We start from the raw sequence: 17,233 nt of genomic DNA on the forward strand, positions 1-17,233 counted from the left end.
AGAGAATTTAGATTAGAATTGTGTAGTGTGGTGTGAATTTTTGGTGTGGAAGTGGGCGTATTTTTAGATGAAAATGTGTATTTTTGGGGAATAAATTAAAAAAAAATAAAAGTGAGTAGAAAACGGATATATTTTTTGGGAAGCGGGAAAATATTTTTTTTATTTTTAATCGAATTTTTTTAATTAAAATCTGATTTTTTTAAAAAAAATCAAATTGCCAATACTATTGGCGGCCAATGGACGGCTGACACGTGGACTGCTCGCTGGCACGGACGTGCACGGTGAGCAGCGGGTGCCGCGCTGCTGGTACGGACGGACGGCTGGCTACGTTAACAGTTGTGGATGCTCTAAATAAACAAACAAGAAAAATGAACGACAAAAGAAAAAAAAGATTGAACCCATTTTGTTTTGTTTAATCCCTAAAAAAGAAAAGTAAAGGCGAATCAGAAGCACACCTACCAATTTCACAATCCATGGATTAAAAATTGCAAGCATCTCTCGTCAAACTGAAATCGATTCTTGGACCGTGCCTGAAACTGCGAGAATTGGCTTAAAATTGCCAGATTTTACCCACAGATTTCCGCTTATAACACACGCACAACTTAGCTGGATAATGAATTTTGTTTCCTGTTGATGTAGTTGAACAGATCTTTTCCCCAATTGAAATTGATGTGACGATGAGAGTGAGAATTGGATCTGATCTGAAAGACTGAAATCCCCTTAAATTTCAGCTCTGGAACTTCACTCAATTTTCGCAAGGTAAACCCTCGACGCCGTGCTGAATATGAAATTATTTGAATTCAGAATTAGTCAGATCTGCAAACTGATCTATATGAACGAACGCCTCTACTCTTAAAGCATGAGAATAGCCTAAATTCTAGGGTTTTGTAAGAAACCTCAGAAATGATTGGAGACCTGCTTAAGAAAAAGATCTTATCGTATTGAGTGACTGGATTAGTTATTTATTTCAAATATTCATTAGTTCATCTCATTCTTTCTGTCTCTGTGTGATTGAGCTAGAGAATAGAGAGTCAATGATGAAATGCATTCCGCTGCTGATTGTAATCATATGTTGTATGATTGGAAATGGAATTTTAATTTTCATTTACAAATATTTGAACTCAGCTTAAGTTATGGAATTCTGTGAAATGCAGGTTGGAGAGTTTGCAGTTTCTGATCTGGCTGTGTATACCAATATTGTATCATAAATTTGAATACTTGTAAAATATGCATGCGAAGCATCGAAATGGACCTGGGAATGGGCACAGGTCGAATACCATGGGGATGGGGGGTGCTGCTGCTGCCTCACGAATCCCCCCTGAAGGTTCAATTAGAGGTTATCGGATGCACAATTCCGAGTACAGGAACTATAATCGTGGTGGTTATGGAAATGGTGGTTACTCGAAGCCGTATCAGCCACCTCTGCCCCCTCAAAGGGGGACCGATGTTTTCATGGAAGCTGGAAGGATGGCCGCTGAGTATTTGGTTTCTAAAGGCATGCTGCCACCAAATGCACTTTCAGGGAAGTGGCAGGGTGATGGCTTGAAAAACCTGGTTGGAAACTTTCAGGGATATAAGTCTAATGAAGCAGAAAAAATACAGACTTCTGTGGATGGCCGTGCGTCAGCTCATTCCCGTTTGGGAAATGCTGGTATGGATGTAGCTCCAGGTAGGAGAAAGTATTCTGATGAATATAATTCAATGGGTTCTAGAAGTTCTATTCGAGGAATGGAACGCGGAAGGAAAAGAAGTGAATCTTTCAAAATTTATGGGTCGGAGGTTAGTAGAGAATTGGGAAAAAGTGGATCGTTGGCGGAGAAGATTAGAACTTACCCGGGTGCAGAGGTAGATAGTGATACTTCTGTTGGACATTACAGTGAACAGCCTTTGGGGAAAGATGGTAATTGTGAGATGCATGGGTCTTCTCCTGATGAAATAGCTCAAGAAATTGAAAGTGAAACTCAAATAGTTTCTGGATTGGAGAAACGTAACCTAGTGGAAGATGCAGATGTGAGTACTAGTGTTTTGAGTAATGGGAAGTGTCTAGCATCAGATGCAAACACCGAAGCCACAAAAAAGTCTGATGATGAGTCGGAATTGATTAAAGCTGTAAATAGTGATAATGAAACGCAGCAAAATGATGAGAAAAAGGAGGTTGCATCTTTTGGAGTAGAGGATACTTTGGTAAGTGAGGACCATGTTGATTTAGTAAAGCAGTGCAAATTTGCAAATGTTCCCACTAAAGCTCGTTCATCGTTGACAATGAAGGGTCTGACGAAGACTGATCTGAAACCCATGAAAGAAGAAGAGAGCATTTCCAAGAGACAACCTGTGGAGGATACTGGAGTGCATAGTATAGATGTTGGTATTGGGAATTCGGCAGGTAACGCTGCTACCCATCAAAATCATGAGCTTAAAAGTCTTCAATCAGATGATCCCACTTCAAAAAAAGAGATGAACATTATATGCTCAACAAGGTCAGCACCGAGCTTAAGGTCAGAGTCTTTTGCTGAACGATCTTTATATAAAGAGCAACAACCAGATGAGGGAATGTCAGGCTTCGGAAGGTCAAAGTCCATGCTAATGGAACGGGGTGAAAAACGAGCAATAGATTGTAATCATGATGGTAAGGAGGATTTTAAAAAACTTAGACAATGGGTTCCTCTGCAGGATGCTCAATCTAATAGCTCTGCTCCAATTTCTAGCTCAACAGAAAACAAGCCACTATCACAAGAACCAAGTACTTCACAGGGTTCTCATCTGGCTCCGTGTCCTGATCAGAGTAGTTTGGATATTTCACTACTTTCCAAAGATAATGCTGATTCGTCAGAGTTCATGCAAGAAAAGCAGCTGTTTCCCAGTTCATTTAAGACTTGTGACCTGAATCTTGTTGGAGGTTGTGATGTCAACGAGAGTCATGATGCTGGTCCCCTGCTGGTTTTTCCATCCATCACCCAATCAGGAAAAGCAGCAACATCTATAGATGTTGATTTGTCCATGTCTAACAATGGCAATATGTCTAATAAAACTGGTAAACACAGTGTGAATGAGAAGGATATTGAGGTTATTGATTTGGAAAAGGAATCTGCACATGATGACAAAACCTATGGTACTTCAGATAGAAGGTTAGTTTGTTGATGTAACATGCATACATGTACTTGTGAATTACTTCTTTTTTGGATGCACACAAAAAGCAATGAACACGTAAATGTTACTATAAGTAAAAAAACTCTTTGGTTTGTGTCTCATGCCTTCACATTTTAACTGCTTTATGCTTTGCATGGTTGTTGATATATGTCTTGATCATTCAGGGGAGATACTGTATTCACTGACCTGGATGGCTTGCCTACAAATGTACACAATGCTAATGGGATGCCTGACGTTCAGGATGGTTATGGGCTTATGATATCGGAACTACTTGGAAGTGACAGCCCAAACTGTTCTTCTGTGCCGACAGATTTAAATTCATTGCACAATCATATGGGTCTACCAAATGAAGAGGTAACAGAATGACCCTAGTCCCATTAATTTGTTGTGATGAAATTTCACGGGCTCAACTAATGATGACTCGCATCTCTTTGTAATCAACAGGGAACTATTGTCTTTGGAAAAAAAAGGATATAAACTAGTATATTAGATACTCATTTTGTGATCTAACATGATATCTCAAATATCTTACATTTGTGGTCTCCTATTAGTCAATTTCTATTTCTTTCTCTCTAATTATGGATGACTACTGAACAATGTCTCATCTTACTTTCCTTAGATGATAATATCTTACTCTATATTTGCAGGGGATTCTTGGCGATGATGACTCAATTTATATGTCCCTGGGCGAAATACCAATAAGTATGCCTTACTTATACTTTAAAGTTTATGATTCATCTTGTTAGCTCACTGCCACTGGATTATTTTCATGACAAATTGGATAATGTTTAATCTATTACAGCACGATACAAAATTTAATTATATTCTGGCATGCATAACCTCCACTTTTTCTCTCTCTGGAAGGCAGATTCCAATTTTAAATTGTCTAGGAGTAGGCTTTATCTGTTTAGATTTCTTCCTTCATCCAAGCATGTACAGCTAAAGCGTAGTGGGAACAATTTGGTCAATTTGTTGAAAATCACTAGAATAAAGGTATGGTTATTTTTGTTGATAATCTCCTTAATGGCATGGAATTTTTTCTGGGGATTAGGTTTTCCATTCTAATTAAGCTTGTTATTTCTTATATAGAGACATGAATGACGAATCTTACGTATTTCTTATGGATTACTACTAAAACAATAGCCATTGTCCACATGTTCGTCTCAAAACCCAAACTTGCCCTTTGGCAGTTTGCATAAGCTGGTTTATTCACCTGTTATTGTTGCCTTGGGGTTTATTGCAGAAGTACATATCTCATAATTTCATTCATGTGTTTCTTTCCAGCCAGAGGAACTAAGATTCTCCGTTTCTTTAATAGCAATAGTTTGAGCTTCCATCTTTTCTCTTTTTTTGAAAAGGGCACAATGATTGGGTACCTTATAGCATGTAATACATGAAACTGTGTTTGGCCTGCACACACTCTCTCTGATCACATTAATGTTAATTTGTTGCAGGCATACTGGGAGCCTGGGAGCAGCCATCACAGGACTACGGGAAGCCATTTTGAGCATGGCGAGGGCATTAATATCAAATGTTGGCCACTCGCCCAGACGCGCGCAGCTTTTGTTAAGCTGTCGATCACTTGTTCTTGATGTCTCATTAAGTGTTGATCAAGTGATCCAGTTGCAATGAGTTTGACCACAACTTTCTCGTCCCATCTCCGTTAATAATGTGGATTGTATTTGATTTTAGCTGGATTTATGGTGTAGAGTATATGAATGATGAAGATGTGGGAATGGTTATATTTGTGTATGTAGATGAGATACTTGTCCATCAACACCTATATAAATGTTCAATTAACTTGTATTCCAAAGCTCCTTTCTGCACAGGTAATGAGGTTTTGTATTTGGGAGTTGGAATTTGGATTGAGATATAAATATCAAACCTCCTTTAGGCAAATCAAACTTTCATAAGTTCATTATATTAATTGCCATTGCAACTTAACCTAACCTAACTACACTCTGCACAGCTTTGATTCATTTTAATTTCAATTTCAATTTCAATTTAAGCCTTTAAATATGTAATTAATATCATCATTCATTGTGTTTGATTGGGTAATAAATTTAGCACGCGGTTAACAACTATTTATGAGTGTGAATTGCTCAATAAATAAATTCTGGAAACCTTTTTTTTATTTATTAATTTATGATCCGCTGAAGCAGTCAACTCTTTTTTCTCACAAATACAGAATGTATTGTATGAAAGTAGTGTTATACTAGTACTTATTAGAAAATTTAATAAACATATTTTTAATAAAGATGTGGTTCAAATGTTCAATATATAGGTATTTATATTTTATTAATAATGATTATAGAAAATTGGGTTGAAGAAATGTGGCGGACACACGCGGCCCAAGGTAATAGGATATAACATGCCACGTGTATGTCCAAACACGTTTCAAATGATTATTGTCAATTTATGGTAAATGGTAAATTTATAATATACTCCACTAATTAATTAGTCTTTTTTTTAAGGCCGTCCATATCTTTGTCTCAATACCATCTCATCCTTTAACTATTCATGAGTCTCACTGCACTTTTTACCACATCTCTTAACTAAGAGACAACACATGTAACCCTTCATCTCTTAACAATCTCATCCTTTAACTATTCATTCAATTTCATTTTTTATTTTTATTTCCAACAAATTCAATTAATATTTCATTGAAACATTAAATTAATACTAATAATTTATAAAATCATTAAAAACCACAAAAATTACCACATCCGAAAATACGAAAAATACATAATTGAAATCCTAATATTACCGTTTTAAAATTTTAATTTTAAATTTTTTGTGTGTAAAATGGGAGTATTTATAGAATAATAAAAAATGAAAATTTTAAATTCAAACGGTATATTACCATTTTAAAATTTTAATTTTTTTTTCTTTGGAAAATCGATTTTTTTTAAAAAAAAATTATTTATTGCGTTAGCATGACGACATCCACTTGCGGGCCGGTGAGTGGGCGTCACGCCTCACGCCAGAGCTCGCCAGCTTCATCGAGGCGGAGGGACACGCGACGCGATGGGAGGGTTGCATCGCTATCTCGATGTTGGCTCGTCTCGCCGAGACGAGTCCGAGCCCGCATCGAGATGATGATGCGGATACTCTAAAGTTGCGCTTGTAGATACAATACTTTATCACGAATCTTCATGATGTAAATAAAATATGATTCTTATTTTAGTACTACATATATAAGAGTGTTCAAATTAGTTCCCATCTTAAGTCTCTTAATTTTCATGTATAATTATTGAATTTATCTAGTATAATTACTCAATCTTATGTGTAATTTTGTAAATTTTCTTTACACTATTGTTTGAACTGTTTTAAGCATTTTCAGTTAAGAAGAATCCTAAAAAGCCATAAATTATACCACGACTTGTTAAAAACCTCAATTATACTAATATTCAGTCTATCTGAAGGCATCAAACTTTTAAAATGCTACTGCATAATTTCTAGGCTAAAAAGTAGCAGTAGTAACATTTTAATAGAGGTGTAGTGTAGTTAATAATGTTTGACTGTGATATTTTCTGGATTCGATTTCTATGCATGGATAAGAATGTGATATATATGTATCTATATTCCTAGATAGGATATTAACACATATCTAAAATATTAAAAAAGATACAGAACTTATATATTACTATTATTTTTTAGCAGATAATTTACCGATATAACCAAAGCATAAACCAAAATCTTATTTTCTACTAATAAAAGATGTCTTAGTAAAACATGCCATACCTTATCCAGTATTGCATTCTAAACGAGCAGTTGATTACTATATATATGTAACATATCGATATCATGTTTAGTAAGTACATGTAATTAACTAATATGCAATATTTTATTTGGCATTATGCATTAAAGTGAAATATAATTAATTTTTTACAATTACAATTTGTATGTTAATTATTAGGTATGCCACATAAGAGTAAATCTTAATGGTCAAAAGTGGCCCCAAAATATAGTGATTGAACACCCAATTTTGAGCTGAACCGTCGCTGCCCATAAATCGACACTTCCAAAGTGGCTAGTTTTCAGTATTATTCACTTTATTGTTATGCCATTCTAATTACGGTGATTTGTAAAGTAATCTAATATTTAAATAAGTGAAATTAATAATTAGGTTAATCACTTAGAGTAGAAACTAAAATATACGTAGTTATAATTTCTCCCTGTTACTCTTTTTTTTTTCTCTACTTTTAAACAATTTTTTAATAAGTTATTGGAAACCATCGCATCTGCCATATAAAATTGTCGTGAAGTGTTAGGATCGTCGACTGCAATATTAGTTTGATATTGTCCACTTTGGGTCAAGCCCACACAGATTTGTTTTTGGGTCACTCCCAAAAGGCCTCAAACTAATTGGGGTTGGACAGGAATTATATACACGTTACAACTTCCCTTACTCATCCGATGTGGGACGGGTTTGTAACCCAACAGGAAGTCGATGCTATCATAGTTCATTATGCATGATATATATAATTTCATATCACGCATAAAGTTTTTAGTATGACTGAAATGAATTGATGTCGTAGTAGGCTTGATACAAACTTAGTCAATTCATCTGAGCTTAGGTGAGACGAGCGTTGTAATTTTTGTATGTATAAATTTGAATTCTTATTATACAAATTTTATAACGTTGGTATGAATATCAGAATTTTCAAAGTAAATCTAATGCTAGTTTACCATGCAAATTTAATACAATAGTGCCTTCAAGTAGTAGATACCAATTATACACATTTTTATACTCCTATCCTATATTATGCATTTCCTATTCTTTCTTTCTTTTTTATTTACTTTATTCTTTTTTAACTTGGTATGAATATCAGAATTTTCAAAGTAAATCTAATACTGATTACCATGCAAATTTAATAAGCATAATACAATAGTGCCTTCAAGTACTAGATTCCGGCCAATTATACACTTATTTTTTTAGATTATTTTATGCATGCATTTCCTATTCCTTTTTTTATTTCTTTCTTTTGGTTTATTTGGTATTTTTTTTGTTTATAGTTTTATTAACTTTAAAGTATTTTCTTTATTGTTTTCTTTTCTTTCTACTTTTACAATTTCACCTAATCCTACTCCACTAACTAAAATCGCTATTCTAATACTCGCATATTTTTACTTGACTAATATTCACAACATATTTAAATTAATGACATGCACATGCTAATTAATACTATTATATATGTTAATTAATGTTAATGTGGAAATGTTATACAAGTTACATAATTAAAAAATGTTGAATAAGAGTTGTTTGATAATGATGTCCATGAATGGTCAGTTGTGACAATACTAGAGAAATTTATGAGTAAATCTTTATTTATTACTCCACTTGAGAACGCCATTTATATAACAAAACGCCAATGATATATCAACCTCGTCATTAAAGATGCTACATAACAAAACGCCGTTTTAAAAGAAGAAATTAAGAATAAAATTACAATAAATATTTCGTACGGAGTACATATTTAAAAGGTCAAATTACGAGAAAAAATTACTGACTTGGTTAAATAGTTGTCTCTCTTTCTATTTTAAAAAATCATTGAAAATAATTACTATAAAATTTTAATTTATTGACAATTATCTAATACTCCACAAATTATTTGTCATACTATAATAATTGTAAACAAATTTAAATTTCATAGCTTTTGCTAGTTTTTAAATCTGCAGAATAGAATCCTATTAAAAAACAAGAGATGACTAATTATTATTCAAGTTGTCTATAACATGACTCTTATTTTACTTTTATTATAAACAGTAAATAGGTAACTTTTATTATAAACAGTAAATAAGTAAGTTACTATTATTCACTTGCATTACATTACAAAAAGTGATTCATATCTTATTATTTTTTCTAGTTTCTTTTTGTTTATATTTCTTAACATTCATTACAAAAATTAGGATTTCTAATCGTGGATTGATGAAGCATTATCATAATGTTTGATTAACTTCTAGTCAATTTCATAATTTTTAAAATAGAATATTACTAGTCCATAACTTTTGTATCTTTCATTATAGTCACGTACGATTGTATTACAATTAAATTTAACATGACTTTTGGAAACTACCTTTAATCAATTTATTTTCACTGTACATTAATAATAATCTAGAAGTTTATCAACATAAATATCAAATTTGTCTAGAAGTGAATTAAAAATTTTGATTTAAATAACAAATTTCATTGATACTTAATCATATGAATCAACTACAAGTCCATTTAATTTTGAAGGTTACAGAATTAACAAGAAACTAAGTAAAAGTTACTCCATGATTAAAATAATTAAATTCGTGGAGTTGTCGGCTTCTGCTGTAAAGTTGTAAATTTATAGCAAGAAAGAGGCTAAATCCGAAATAACACACACATTCATGAATCATGCAAGAAATAAGAACGCAAAAGAAAATGAGTTCAAATGTGTATGGCATTAAATAATTCGAGAAAATAAACCCATGGGTGTAGGGTAGGTATAGGATAGGACAGCTTTTGTTTAGACTATGACTGCTCCTTCCCCCCTCTCTCTCTGTACATTTTCACCCTTTTTTTTGGTTGTGTCTCACGCATATTCAACAGAGAGTGAGCTGAATCGTGGGGGTGATTAATGGTATAAACCTGCTTTCTGAGGTTGAGAAGAACCTGATGCCCAAACCCCCTTTTTCGCCTCTCTCTTTTCACTCCCAATTTCAATTCTCTCTCTCTCTTTCACTATTTCGTATCTAACCTCTCCATTATACATCCGATAACCTCGTTTCCACACCCATTTTTCTTCATTTAGCAAAGAGTTTCAAAGCTAAAAAGGTGTGTATGGAAATATCCTGCTGTTTTTCTTTTTCGTGTTGGAGGGTTTGGAGCCAGATTTTCTTGATTTCTTTTGCTATTTTCTGCGTTTTGAACAAGATTTTTTTGGTTGTATCTTTGTCTCTTGAAGTAAACCCCCATTCTTCCCTTTTTGTTGATTTTCTTGATAAATTGGTTGCTATTTCTGTGATTTTATGATCTGTGAATAGAAATCTTTGACGGACTTTGCTCAAAGTCTTCCCTTTTGTGAAAGCGAAAAACCAGTAAATCTGGTCTATCTTCTTTGAATGAATAATGTTCTCGATCGAATTAATTTTGTGATTTTGAATCCAAAATACAAATATCGCTTTCTTGATATTGGGTTTTATTAGGAGTGCGTAAGCGCTTAGTTGTCTGCCATCGACGAAATTTGTGTACTTTGCCTTGGTTTACTCACATAAAATGACGATTGATTAGGGTCTTATCTCCACTTAATCCCCCCAAAATTGGGCCTTTTTCTTGCTCTCCCATACCGCTCCAAATGTATCTCAGATCACTCATTATTACGACCACATAAAATGACGTTGAAAGAAGGGGTCTAGAATCTACTGTTCCCGTCTGAAAATATTTCAAACCTGTGGTTCTTGTGTTGACGCGTTCTATTTGTATGTAATCCTTGCAGGGTTGATGGATTAATTGGAAAAGTTGAGATCTTTTTTTCTTTAGGTGAGGTGGGGTTTGTTTAATTCTGCGGTGGTGGGGTAACGGAGGCGCGGCGTTTTTGGGGCTGAGTGAGAGATAGAGGGAGAGGGGAAGTTCTTGTGACTGTTTGGCTAAACAGCACAAGGAGGAAGACAAGGATAGCAGCAGATGTTATCCACTGAAAACCCTCCTTTAGATCTCTGTGAAATCCCTCAACTGAAAAGTGGTGACGATGGCAGTGGTGAGAGTAATCAGCAGCAGCTGCTTGGGGTAGATCTGTTGAAGTCAGGCCTTGATGACAAAAACCCACTTCCCAACTTCTCCATAAGGTAAAAAAACTCTCTTTTTAACCTGTTGTAAAGTCCTCCTCTCTCATGGTCATGTAATTTCTTTGGGCCTCCTTGATGGGTCAGATCCAACCAGGATCTGATCATCTGGTTGTTAGATATAGATTTGTTTCTTTGCTGTGGCCTTTGAATCCTCTGTCAAGAGCTCTTTTTTTAGTGGTGTTTCTGTTTGCTAAATATAGGCCTTTGTTGTTCAGTTTGGGTGATTTGATGGTCTCTTCTCTGGTGTGAATTGCTGCTGATTTTTTGGTTTTAGTGTTGATGTTTTGCTTGTTTTGTTGCAGGGATTATGTATTCAATACAAGAGGCAAAGAAATCAAGAATAACTGGCCATTCTCTCAGAAGAATTTGCAGCTTTGTTTGAAGCATGGAGTGAAGGATGTATTGCCTCCTTTCCAGCCTCTGAGAAACCCATCTCAAGGTGTAGTTGATAGTTTGAGGTATTCTGATGTGAAATTTCCTGAGTCGAACGGCTGTGGTGTTTGCAAACGGCCAGCTAATAACGTTGACAATGTGAACTCGAGTGAAGTTGAAGAGGATAAAGAATTTCCATCGATTCGAGAGTCCAAGAAGGCTGAAATCAATATTCAAAGCCCAGTTAAGAAGTGCAGATTGATTGTTGAACAAAGAGCAAACGAAGATACTGCCGTGGTTTCGGAAACAATGACTTCGAAAGTGTGCCCCGTGTGCAAGACATTCTCATCATCTTCTAACACTACTTTGAATGCCCACATAGACCAATGCCTTTCTGGAGAGTCAACAATCGAATGGACAGCAAATCCCAAAGTGAACAAGCATAGAATAAAACCACGGAAAACAAGATTGATGGTCGACATATATGAAACAGCGCTACGCTGCACCTTGGAGGATCTTGATAAAAGAAATGGAACAAGTTGGGCTTCGAATACGGGCCTTCACCCTCAGGATCTGGAGGTGTCAGTTGAGGAGGAGAAGACGAAGAAAACATGTTCTCCACTCGATTTTGAAGACATCAACTGTGAAGGCGGTGCTGTATATATCGACTCATGTGGCACTAAACTTTGTATTCTATCAAAGCTCAACCATCCGTCTTCAAAGTCGAGTGTTAATGATTCCGGAGCATGCAAGTTGGTCAAAAGAGATAAAGGAATCCAATTGCATTTGACTAAGAAGAAGAAGAAGAAACATACTGTCCAGAGACTTGAGGTTCAGAAGAACTCTCTTGATGGCCGAGGAAGTTGCTCCCCCGTTCCCAATCAACTTCCAGACTGCCCTCCACATGGTCCTAAAACTTACTACCCTATGCTTGAGGTATGTCATGTCTTCACTCTCTTTTTATCTTCATCTGCAGTACTTAGGTGGTCTGGCACATGTTTAGTTGAATGTTCACTATATTGTCTGCCTTATATTCCACGAGCCGATAGAAAGATTTCTTTGGGAAAGCTTAGAAATTAGCTTCTAAATATTTGTTTCAAGCTAATATGGAGACTGTGGCTTAGTTTTTTCATCTAATATAACTATTTGTCTATATTCATTCTATACAATCGTGATTTTGTGGAGTCAGGCTCGTAACAGTTAGTATGTATCGAATGCTTAATATGTTTGTCATCTCTTCTTTGAAGTCTCCCCCGTGTTGTTCACAGATTAATGAGGGTCAAACGAAGGTTTATCCCTCTGAAAGTCACGAGGAGGACGATCCTACAAAGTCCCCCACAGCCTCTGATCATATGAAGTTCAATGATTTTGGAATGATTAAAGGGTGGGTACGCTCCAAGCGTACAGGTCTTAAAAAGAACAATCTTGAACTAGAAATTCAGCATCCAGATAAAAGTTTGAAGAACTTGCAAGTAAAAAGTGTTTCGTTACTTGGTGGTAGAGGAAATAGTGCCCCAATATCCCCAATTTCATCCAATGAAAATCCCGTGTTACCTCCTGAAGGCCGCAAAAGAAAGGAGAACCTATGCAGATCTCTTGAAGGAGTCCACGAACTGCCTTGTTTAAGAAAGGGACCCGGATTTTCTTCGTTGAGATCTGAACACAGAACTGAAAAGAAAAATCATTCGGCGTCCAAATTTAATGTTAAGCAGTCAAGAAAAGACATCTCATCAGTTCATGAGCGGATTTTGGATCCTCCAAATCGTGCAGAAAATCATGCCCCTTCTCGCAGTAATAAGAGAGTCGGGAGCAGCAGTCCGACGGTGAAAAATGTTAGCTCTTTTGGTGGCTCAAGCATCTCCCACCATCGTACTTTTTCTAATGAAGGCGTGATAGCTACTCCAAAAAAAAGGTCGTTGGGCCATGCAATGTCACCTGGAGGTAGGAAATTTTCGTCTTTGAGGACAATGCTGTCGTCTGTTAAGCATCCATCTGGTGAGGAACCGAAGAAGAATTTAGGGAGAGATCTTTCAAGTTTCAAGAACCCTGGGCTGCGTTGCACATCACGATCAGATGATGAGGCAGTAGTCTCACAACCTACATTTCATGTAGAAGATAATCTTGTAGTGAAAAAGAACTATGGTGAGCCTTTGAGCTATAGAAATGGGGTTTTGAAACTTCATAAGAGGATAGGGAGATTTGTGAACAAAAGTGAAGGAGACATGACGTCTAAGGGTTCAGAGACATCACACGAGTCTGACAGTGATAATGTTGGGAACAAAATTGATTCTTTTATGGCTGGCAGTGTTCCTATTGATAGTGTCTTGGGAGAAGAGGTTGAAATGATGGATGATTTTGTTTGTGAACCAGCTGAAACTGATGAAGAAGCTTTTGTTTCCTTTAACAAATCACTGGATTCTGCATTTCCTGTTGGACCCGTTTCACAATATTATAGCAAAGCATATGATGGACATTGCCCAACTGAGCTAGTGTTCCATTCTGACCGAGAGATGTTTCGTGCAGACAATGCCGGCAAAAACTTGGTTACTCCTGATAGTCATGAAATGTCAGAAATGGATGGTGATGAAGCTCAAGGAAACTACTTTGTTGATGTCGATCCAATTCCCATACCGGGACCACCAGGCTCGTTTTTGCCGAGTCCTGGGCGTATGAGCTCGGAAGAACTATTGGGACATTCATCATTGACCACTTGCCGGATACAATCTTCTGATGGTGGGCATGAAGTTGTTGATATGGATTCATCGGATTCTCCCATTTCTGCAATGTCAACTGTGTCGAATTCCATTGCTGGAAGATCTAGTTCGATATCCACCACTAACTTATCTGCACAATCACACTTCACCGCAGAGAGGAACAATCCTGTTGTCGAAGGTTTTCCTCCTTTTGAGCAGATTGCTTGTGTAGAAAAAGAGCCTAACCATGTCAAGATGAGTTATGAAGTCCAGAATATCAAACCATGTTGTTGCTCTAGGAAGGATGCGTCGCTGAAAGGTGGTTCTTTGAATTATCAAGAATCACAACGTTTAAGGCGACAGACTGTGACTCCACTCTCAGTTATTCCCCAGGAGAAGCAGATAACCAAGAATGAAATCTGCTTCATCGACTTAACAGCAGAAACACTCTCTGAGAAGGAGCCAACGAAGTCAGCCTCAGGTTATGTTCCTCATAATCCCGAGGCAATGTTCCGAGATAGTGAGTTTCCAAGTCCTTCTACTTCAAATCCTGTCCTGAGACTGATGGGGAAGAACTTAATGGTTGTGAATAAAGAGGATAATCTGCCTAGCCAGTCGAGCACGATGACAGATCATCCCGGTGTGAGGTTATGTGTTGACGGCAGAAATAACCAGAATGAGCCCAACTCCCTTCACCATACGCTATCTCAAGGGCCTTCTTACATGCCTGCACACCACTTAGACTTCAATCCATCTGATCCTTTCAAGATTCCTACTAACTATAGGCCACCCTGTCATCCGCCAACGACAATGAATTCGAGTGTGAAACCCACTTCTGCTCCAGGATATCACGAATATGGTAATGGGTTCAGTTTGATCAGCCCAGATACTCGCACAACAGCGTATGATAGTGAGTGGGCACTGAGAAGGAAGATTCTTCTGGTGGCGGATGCAAGGAAATAATCATCATCGATGACTCAGCAGAAAGCGAAGAGGTGCTTGACGAACATGGAATCAGTGTCGTAGCCAGGTTCTTGTGATGACCGGTTAAGTGACTTTGTTTTGCATCAAAATGTGGCATCTGATGGCTTGAGTTGTTTCATATTCAAAAGTGGCAAGATAATATATAGAGTCTGATGAAGGTGATGAGGAGAGATGAGTGTTGATCTTGTATACCGAGTTACATTAAGATAACTCTTTTTGTGTGTAAAAGGAAAGGATCTTTCTTTGAATAATGAGTTGAATTAAGATAGTAGTAACTGTTTTTGTGTGTTTGCTTGTAGTAGAATGTATGAGGATAGATCACTCTTCACTTTGTTTTAATCCCCATTTAAAGGTAAAATGTAACTAAATTAAAGAGGTATATGCATGGAAAATTCATGGTTGATATTAAACGTCCCCAAACCGAACCGTCCGAACTGGCCCGGAACTGTCACCGGCGGTTCCGAACCGGAACCGTCGGCGACGGTCCGAACTGTGCCCGGAACCGCCGGTTCCCCCTGGCCGGTTCAGGTTCCAATTGTGCGCAAACCGTAACCGGCGGTTTTGTCGGAACCGCCGGTTCCGAACCGGCTGTTCGGCGGTTCCGACAGCTTTTCAGGCCTATTTCCGACCTACACACTAGGCTTTTCAGAAATCGTCAGCGGAACCGTCGGTTTTCGTCAGAAACCGTTGACGAAACCGACTGTTCCGTCCAAAAAACCGCCGGTTCCGCCGGTTTTTCAAAAATTTGAATTTTTTAATTTTTTATATTTAATTTAATCACATTTTCCCCTGTAAATACCCCATTCCTCTTCATTTATACTTACCTCATTCTTGAGTTAACAAGTCTTTCTCTTCTCAATCTCAATTTCGGTATTATCTATCCCCATTCTCTCTAATTGCTCAAGTTGTTTACGTTATTTGCGCTCATAATTTACTCACGTTGTTTACGTTATCATATTCACACAATCACACTACTCTCTATCATATTCACACAATCACACTATTCTCTATTCTTTTATTTCTTTTTTCTCCCATTTGTTTTGAATATATAATTTGTAATCAAGACTTTAAGTCTTCTGTAATTTATAATTTTTAAGTTGTAATTTGTAATATAGTTGAAATTTGTAACAACAAAATTGCATTTGTACATCGCATTATTCTAATTTTATTTATGCAAGTATATTTACATTTTTTATTTGAACTACAATTTTAACAAAAAAAACAAAAAAAATGAACCGTCGAACCTGCCCGGAACCGGACAGGAACCGGACCTTGACGTGAACCGCCGGTTCACGGTTCAGGAACCGGAACCGTCCAAGCTAGGACGGGCCGGTTCAGGTTCAAGAAAATCTTGAACCGGAACCGGCGGTTCCCGAACTGTGGTGACGTCTAGTTGATATGGAGCGAAGAAACTAAACATATTAAAGTGAATTTAATTGAATAAAACATAAGTTGATATGTTGGTTGGGGTTGGGGATGGAATGTGTATGGACATGGTGAAAGGTGGACAGCTAGCTACTCTACTCCATAGTAGTGATGAATGAATAGTGAGAATAATAAAAGATAATGCTACTAATAATAATGATAATCGTTTCAGAATCGCATAAGTTGTCTCCCATTTATTCAAATTTAAGGCCCTCTCATCTTTTGCTAATATTCATAGGTTTAGCTCAACGAACTTAGTCTCTCAAATAATTATTACTCCTATTCTCTTTTGAGGATTCGCTTCCAAATATTCTTAGATTATTTATCACTTATATACACCCATATAATGTGTGTTGTACACATCCATATGCATTAATATGGACTAAGAAAGGAACATAGATAACATGCATGACTTGACTAAAATGAGGTAGAGTAGTGATAGAAGTGGAATTTCATTCACAACTTCACTTTATTCTTTCTATATTTATATAACTAAACACCACTTTATTTTAACATTTTTTGAGCATTACAAAATTGAAGCTTCTGCCAAAGTGTGACCAATCAATCTCTTTTCCGATTCCCAAATGACCTCCGCCTCCGTGACCAACATCGCAATCCCGATGTCCGGCTTCGATTGACAATATGATGACATTTTATATTAACATTATTTGTCACCTGTTAACATTAAATTTGAAATCTAATTATCTCAATTATACTTTTGAGTTTGTTAAAAAGATGCCATACATAATAGATAGATTGATATAATAATGAATTGTATTAACTATGTATAATAATGT

General features: G+C 36.5%; 2 protein-coding genes across 3 annotated transcripts; both read left to right on the forward strand.

Annotated features, from left to right (window-relative positions):
• Positions 1 to 382: 382 nt before the first annotated feature.
• On the forward strand, positions 383 to 4,960 carry LOC121755769 (uncharacterized protein At4g26450-like). Of its 2 annotated transcripts, XM_042151151.1 has the most exons (6): positions 383 to 759; positions 1,155 to 2,184; positions 2,269 to 3,125; positions 3,312 to 3,501; positions 3,795 to 3,849; positions 4,602 to 4,960. In XM_042151151.1, exons 2-6 carry the CDS (start codon positions 1,228 to 1,230, stop codon positions 4,652 to 4,654), a joined length of 2,112 nt encoding a protein of 703 aa, XP_042007085.1. In that variant the 5' UTR covers positions 383 to 759; positions 1,155 to 1,227; the 3' UTR covers positions 4,655 to 4,960. The 2 variants fall into 2 exon arrangements, with proteins under 2 accessions (XP_042007085.1, XP_042007084.1); XM_042151150.1 differs by having other exon boundaries at positions 1,155 to 3,125.
• Positions 4,961 to 9,671: 4,711 nt separating this feature from the next.
• Positions 9,672 to 15,286, forward strand: LOC121755741. The gene is made up of 4 exons (XM_042151110.1): positions 9,672 to 9,952; positions 10,614 to 10,962; positions 11,265 to 12,270; positions 12,603 to 15,286. Exons 2-4 carry the CDS (start codon positions 10,802 to 10,804, stop codon positions 14,988 to 14,990), a joined length of 3,555 nt encoding a protein of 1,184 aa, XP_042007044.1. The 5' UTR covers positions 9,672 to 9,952; positions 10,614 to 10,801; the 3' UTR covers positions 14,991 to 15,286.
• Positions 15,287 to 17,233: the final 1,947 nt, after the last annotated feature.

The sequence above is a fragment of the Salvia splendens genome, chromosome 11, assembly GCF_004379255.2.
Source record: "Salvia splendens isolate huo1 chromosome 11, SspV2, whole genome shotgun sequence".
In the NCBI taxonomy this organism is placed as follows: Eukaryota; Viridiplantae; Streptophyta; class Magnoliopsida; order Lamiales; family Lamiaceae; genus Salvia; species Salvia splendens.